General features: G+C 37.0%; 1 protein-coding gene across 1 annotated transcript; it reads right to left on the bottom strand.

The window, feature by feature from the left end:
• Nucleotides 1–4,543: 4,543 nt before the first annotated feature.
• Nucleotides 4,544–5,988, bottom strand: LOC121948140 (gastrotropin-like). Its single transcript, XM_042493420.2, has 4 exons — nt 5,831–5,988; nt 5,575–5,744; nt 5,387–5,476; nt 4,544–5,239 (listed from the first exon to the last, which is right to left on the bottom strand). The coding sequence occupies exons 1-4, from the start codon at nt 5,895–5,897 to the stop codon at nt 5,177–5,179; spliced, it is 390 nt and encodes a 129-aa protein (XP_042349354.1). The 5' UTR covers nt 5,898–5,988; the 3' UTR covers nt 4,544–5,176.
• Nucleotides 5,989–7,293: the final 1,305 nt, after the last annotated feature.

Below are 7,293 nucleotides of genomic sequence, written 5' to 3'. Positions count from 1 at the left end.
GGCTCTAGATAGGGCCATTTTGCATTTTCATGTCGGCCACCGTATTCTCCTACATGTTTGATACACAGGCAATATTTATTTGTGTAAGCTCACTGCTAGATGCCACTAAATCCTGCACACCAGACTTTCAAATACCATTTTTGCAATGGAAACAAAGAGAGATGACTGGTTTGCTCTGTGGATCACAATCAAATGTAGGTCACGAAATAGTATCGGGTCCTCATGGAAGACGGGAAACAACAGGATAAAATGAGAGAGAAATCCAGGCACTCCAAGCATATGAGAATGTGAAAAAACAAGGAGGAATTACATAAAAAAGCCTTTATAACAGTGTCTAAATCATTTAAAAAAGCCAACATGTTTCTACCAAACACCAGTCTTTGTCAAGCCCTGATGCTTTTTTAATGATTAAGACACTATAATAAAGGTGTTTTATTTATTATTTATTTTAATTCCTCCTCGTTTTTCACATTCTCATACTCTTGGATTCCCTGGATTTCCTTCTCATTTTATACCATTTTTACTCTAACTTGAGTTTTTCTTCACTGCAACACTTCCAAGAGAATCACCTGTAGTTACCCTGCAGATCAAATTTGACATATTAAACATATGAGGAGCTTTTAAAAAGTGATGAAATAATCCAGATTAAACTTTGCAGCAGCATACAAGGTTTTAAACTTAAAGGAATTCTTCACCCACTAAATGACCATTTGTGAATCAGTTAGTCGTGCTCTTTTGCCTTCAATTTGAGAAGAAAATGGTTGTTTTCTTGCATGCACTCAAGGAAAATGGTGAATATATTTATGTTCCAACATTTAACAACAGCAAAATGATATCAAAACACCTGTTTACAAGCTCTCATTAAACTCGTGCAGTGTAATCCAAAGTCTCATTTATCCGGTCGTATGCTAACAGATGTGCATACTTTATCCACCACTGACTAAAGCACACTTTGTATTTGAGGTCAAATCAAAAGCGAATCATTTAATCTCTCATTCCCACACTTGAAACTATGGGTGGAATAGTATATCCATGAGCGGTGCTTCTTTACCCTCTCCAGACAAAGTTATTATTCAGTATCTGAGAAACAAGTTCAGTCTCTCTTCTGCTTCTGGCCTCCGCCTCCACATCGCACTCAGAGCTTTCTATGTTTTATGGCATTTTGATCTATAGAAATCCATTCAGTGATGGGTCTCTCTCTCACACATGAGACATTATGCTCCAGTGTAATGCTTGCAAATTGACCGCCCTGCTCACATTGGACACAGTACAGTGGACTGTGGACACTCTGTCCTCTCAGAGACAGCAGGATATCTATTTTATTATGAAACTGCGGACTTGTCTGATAGTTTTCTCTTGAATCACAGATCTTGAACATAACCGTGTGCAGGTGCTTAATCATATCAGCTCACAGATCTTTAATTAGCATTAAGTTAAACAAAAAAAGATTTTTAAAAAGAAGCACAACATTCCTCCACATGAGCCTGATCAAAATGTAATTAACTTGGCAAACAGATTTAAAGAGCAATCAGTGTTTGGCACTCTATTTATATGATTTATGTATTTTTAACAGCATTTAGTAAAAAAAGGTGTGTATTGATGCTAAGACTGAAGGGATTTTTTCAGCATCTCTCTGTAAGGGGAGGAGGAGGGGGTGGAGACAGAGGAGCAGCGCACCACTCGTGGCTGTCAGTTTGATAATGGATCATTCACAGTCTCCTGTAAGCTTTTGAGGGGGTGAAGAAGCTGCTGGCTTCCTTTAATGTGTCCTCCAGGAGGAATTTGGAAAATGGTTGGTTGGGGGTGCAGAGAGGGCTGCTCACCTTATGTTCATGGTGGGGGTCTCAGTATATTTGCTTCAGACTCATTAGTTTCCCCTCTGATTCAGGGATTCAAAAGTAAAAGCACCCCACTAACTTTCAGCTTTTAAAATGTCCAGACTGTATCATTAAAATTCCGTTTGACAAAAAAGCTACCGTCCTTCCTTGATGTCACACTCGCACTCAAAGCTGCAAAAGAGTCAGATTCTTTGATAAGGGAATTCTCTGTTTCTCTTCTTCGTGGTAAAATGCAGCATGTCAAATGTCCAGTGGATGAATGTCAGCCAGACTATCTGCCACAGAGGGAGCAATGCGTCAATGTTTTCACACAACACCAATGAATAAATGAAGCCTTCTTCTCGTCAAGTTTGCCATTATTAAACAGCATTCCTCCATTAAAAGAGGCAATTTGCAAAACAAGTACAGCTAAACTGAAGATTTGAATCCTAAAATCTGGCAGAACAAAGATATGAGTGATTACTATTACACTCAAAATAAATGACAGATTTTCAAATGTGAATTATACCATTTTACATCCCTAATGCAAAACATAGAGCCCTTTCTTCACTGGTAAAATTAACTGGAGTGACACTGGATTTACTCCCACTGGTGTTTTATTGAGGAATGAGAGCGCCTCTCAGTGGTCATAATCCAAAAGTGCATTTTTTTGCAGCTCTTCTGCAAGAGCACATTCAAACATAGCTGTTGAGGGCAGAGTCAAAACTTAATTATGCATATTGAACTTATGCACATAGACTGTTTATAATACATAATCTTTATATACAGTCTATGGTTGTGCAGTGTCCTTTCATTGTATTTAAAAATATTTAGTTATCTGTATTTAATGTTTGTCATTTCCTGTTTCAAATAATTAAAAAAGAGCAAAGCATGCAACTTGAATAAGCATCTTATTTTAAGTACTTTGGTCCCATTTACAGATGCTCCTATTATCTTGATCACCAGACTGAATTTACATTTCACTTCATGCTTTTCTTCATATCGTTTCATTTCTTCCGTCCTATTCTTTCTGTTGGAGATATGTTGATTCAGAGATCTGGAACTATGCTGTGTGCATGTTACATTTGAAATCACGAACCCGCAAATATTATATCCAACTTACCAAACACGGGATTGTTTGCAAATCCATGTGACAACACAACAGACCTCAAGAAATACTCAAATACTTTTTTTGCATCTTGAGCTTTTGCATTGTATTACTTTGCACGGATGTTTTTGATATTGTGTTTACAGCAGCAGACACCTCCTGAGGCACAGTTCACATCTATCAAACATCTTTTAAAATATATTCCACCACCTGAGCCGAGCCGAGGCCTGGCCCTGCTCAGCTCCTGAGCCTGCAGTGTCTGTTGCATCCATCCATCAATTTACTGGATTATTCATCAAGGATCGCTGGTATGGAATGAGTAAATCTCTGATAAGAGACTACTTCCAAATAACTTTTTTGTTTTTTCACAGCTCAGCTATTAGCCACTGGTGGCAATGGTCACATCAGGAGAGCCTTGTGGTGTCACAGATAGAGGAAATAATAATGAATGATGCTCATGTGTAGAAGGATTGGCTGGGCCACCTTAAAGGTCAGTCCACCTTAAAAGATCCTGATTTGATCTAAATGGGCACCAGGTGTAGCTCATTCAGGTCAGTCTATATCGGCACCTCGCAAACACTCTGGCTGCAAACACCTGGCTTCTCATTCCTGTAGTGAGTTCATGTGATGAGTATTCAAGCCGTTTTCTTTGTTTTTTTTTTATTTGTATGTATTTGTCCTGTATGTTATTTTTATATGATTTAACTTTTGTTACTGTAGGCCAGACTTTCACTTGATAGGCAACTCACCTCCTGGCTTTTGAATGTTGATGGTATAAATATGAATGCCTGTATGTGCACTGGGAGGGTTTGGGCCTGATCTAGCCGGAGTCTAACTCTTTAATTGCACGCTTAAGTGTTTGCTCTGTTTGCACTTATTAAAATGATTGTTTACCCATGTATAGTAAATATTTAACGGCTTAGATAATTAGAAGAAAATGAAGTTGCCATTGTACCTTTCTGAAACCATGGGTATGTTCTATTTGTATGTTCCATATGTTCTCGTATCATATCAAACAACAAAGTCTCTTCTTTTTTAGCAACCCATCACTGCTTTTCCACCAGGTATACGTCAGGTGACACGAAAATTGGTTGTTCTTTTCCAAAATCACTGCATCTCCAGCTGGGATTGTGCACCAGAGACAACATTTTTTAATCAAAATCATGATCTTTATGCATTGACTGTGTGAATATTTCATATTTATGTTTTAATGTGTCTGGCACATAATGAGAATGTAACATATCTGTGGTTTACAGAAATGTGAAAATTATTTTTTTTAGTGATTGGGAGGAGATTATTACATGGAAGGCCATCAGGTTTAAAAGTTGTTGTTTTTCCAGTGTGACTATAACTTGTTTCTCTTTTAGCTCTTGTTGCTACAACTAATATCAGCTACAAAACATGAAAGGCTCTTCTTCTCTTCTGACTAATATGTTTTACACTTAGGTAAACACAGTAATTGATATACAAATCACAACATGCCACATACACAAGTACTACCTGAGCACCATTACTGGTCAGGCAAACTTACCTTGTTAATTGAAAATAGTAGATTTGAAATGATATTGAAATCCACACCAAATAAGGGAATAAAAATGGAAAATATCTGCAACTGGTATGGGCTATTTGGCACATATGTAAAACACTTTATTTCCTGAGACGATAAAAGACAAAAATACCTGCAGGATGGTGCATATGACACAAGGATCTTCTTATTTGTTCAGCAAATATAAGCTAGGGTGTGTCAGTGTCACATTTGATATCTAAATATCAGTTTGTTTCTTAAGCATAGAGTCAAACTTTACCCATTTAATGACTACAAATTAAAAGCCAAGGATAATATATCTATCCTTAAACATATCTGGTTTATCTTCTTGTGAAATGGCAGTTTGCCTTTTACAGTGAATATGTTTGCAAGTTACACAGAAAAGATGAATGTTTTTAATTCAGAGACCATAAAGTCAACATCAGTGGTGTGAGACAAAAGAAAATTTCATCATTGCTTATAGCGAACATGCTATATTTCATTGATTTATAATGGAACGACATTGATACTGCTACAGGTAAATTGTTTCATCCTTGTAGAAATACAGTACGTATAGTTTGACCATTTCTGTCAGGTTACATATGAAGCCAGTAGATGTTCCACTTGCCATTTGGTTGCTTTATTCTTCTTGCTTGAGTCACTGGAAGAAGCATTTTGATTTCCTCCGGCCTCTTTTCTGCTGAAGCATGTTAGGTCTTGCACCATTCAACCCAGTCTCTTGCAAACTCTTTTGAAAGTCACACCCTTCTCCCCCGGAGTTATGCAATGCTAGAAAACACATGGAAAAGATGATTTGGGATAAAATTATAACAAACTATTCAGGCTGTTGAAATTTTCTGAGGAAATTTATCTCAGTGAGGATTACAGAGTTGTGGAGTTTCATTGCGTCATGTGTTAAGCGATTGCTCTTCTTACCATCACTAGCTTATCATCAGTCATCTCTGCTGTGAAGAGGTACTGAGGAAACGGTACTGAAATCTTGCCACCTTCCATAGTGACAGAAGCCTACAGGTCACAAAAGGTCACAGAGGGAAATGTCCAATGAGCATGAAAGCTTTAGGACAAGCTGTGAATATGTGGTGGATAATGTATTATTATCTCACCTTAAATTTGTCGCCTTTCATCGTCACCAGCTCACATTCCTGACCAACAGTGAACTTGTTGGACCAGCTCCAGTTGGGTATATTGGGAATAGTTTGAGTCCAGGTGAAGTTGTTCCCATCCTGAACCACGTCTATTACCACTTTGTGGTCGGTCTTGGAGCCAAGAAGCCCTGTGACATTCCAAAAACAGAAAGTTTAAATGAATTGCGACTCACGTTTATCCATTTATGTTTAAAAAAATACCAAATAGGAATACCAATTGCTTCCAGAAACTCTTCATAGTTGTCTTGATGCTCCACCTCATATTTCCCAGTGAAAACCATGATGGTGACAGAGAGGAGGCGAGGTGAAGAGCGAGTTTATGAGACAGTTTAAAAGAAGGAGTGGCCTGCTACAGATACTTTCTCTCTCTCTCTCTTTTTTTAACGACTGCTATACCTGCCTTTCCCTCCCCTCTCAAATACCTCACTGAATGTGTGAAAAATGTCAGCTGTGTTTTTCTAAGATGATCTGTCACATTGTTTTATGCGACAATGTTGTAACTTGTCAGAAATCCAAAGTATTTTCCTGCTCCTGTCAGCGTCAGGTTTTTCCAGCACTTTGCAAGTTTGAGCATGTGTGGTGCGGTAAAATGTACAAACACAAAATATAGTCTGTCTTTGAACTTCTCATCAATATCCTTTCAATAGAGGTCATGCATTTATTTTCTGCTTTATGTATCTTTTTTTCTTAACTGACGTTCCAACAATGATTAATCACTTTAAGTTATGTTCTGCCCAACTGTTTGGTACATTTAAGTCTATTCCTATTTGTTATGAAAAATGTGTTGAACTTCACCTAATTGAGCTATTTCTATCACTCATTTAATGCATGTTATACTGAAATCTGAACCCTTGGATGTCACTGTGTCTTTAAGTAGACAGCCTTTTCTTTTAGCCTCCTACAGGAAGTAAAAAAACTAAAAAAGTCACTCCAGGCATGAGAGCTTTGTGTGATGGGATTTTTAGAGTTAGGCACGTTTATTCTAATCTTTTAAACATGCTCTACCAAGTGGTTGATTTGTCCTTTTATGGCAAAAGTAGTTATTGATCCATTTCTGTTAAGGTAATGATACTAACATAATGACTTCAAAAAATATAATGAAATTTTAAAAAGATTTATATCCATTGTTGTTAATACCACAATTGAATGTTATTCCATGACATTTGATTAAAAAAATCTATGATTTTTCTTTTTACAATTTCTGAGATGTTTTCAAAACAGTGTAATGGTGAATATATTGAATGCATGTGTGGAAAAAAGAATATTACTGGTAATGGTACTAATTCTGTAGTACCAAAGTGACGTTTTTTTGTATAAAACGCCATATAATAATTTATAAATAATATTAATATTATGCTAAGATAAGCTAACCAGCTGCTGGCTTTTGCATTATGTTTAGTAAAGACATGACCTGTTATTCTGTCAATAATCAATGTATTATGCATATCAACAAACGGTGATATGCTTTGGGTCGGCCAGAGGTAGCCTCTGTCTTTGCACAAAATTTACTGGCTCGCTATGACTGGCATGATTGTTGTATTTCCAACAGCATTTCAATGCACCATTTGGGTCTTCCTGGGTTATCTAGCTGTGTGGGAAAAACCGTGAAGTGTGATTAAAACTTTTGACTTTGTGAGAAATTGACTTCAAACACTAAAAATTTCTTTAAATCCCTGA

This window comes from Plectropomus leopardus, chromosome 8, assembly GCF_026936395.1.
Source record: "Plectropomus leopardus strain MGB_pleo_1.0 chromosome 8, ASM2693639v1, whole genome shotgun sequence".
In the NCBI taxonomy this organism is placed as follows: domain Eukaryota; kingdom Metazoa; phylum Chordata; class Actinopteri; order Perciformes; family Serranidae; genus Plectropomus; species Plectropomus leopardus.
This window is presented reverse-complemented; position numbering and strand designations above follow the sequence as displayed.

Excerpts from the sequence above, each read along its gene's own strand:
- LOC121948140 (XM_042493420.2), bottom strand. The coding sequence starts at position 5,897 with ATGGTTTTCACTGGGAAATATGAGGTGGAGCATCAAGACAACTATGAA. Across the intron at positions 5,745-5,830 it reads AGAGTTTCTGGAAGCAATTG|GGCTTCTTGGCTCCAAGACC; the intron begins GTATTCCTATTT and ends GGAATGTCACAG. Across the intron at positions 5,240-5,386 it reads CTGATGATAAGCTAGTGATG|CATTGCATAACTCCGGGGGA; the intron begins GTAAGAAGAGCA and ends TGTGTTTTCTAG.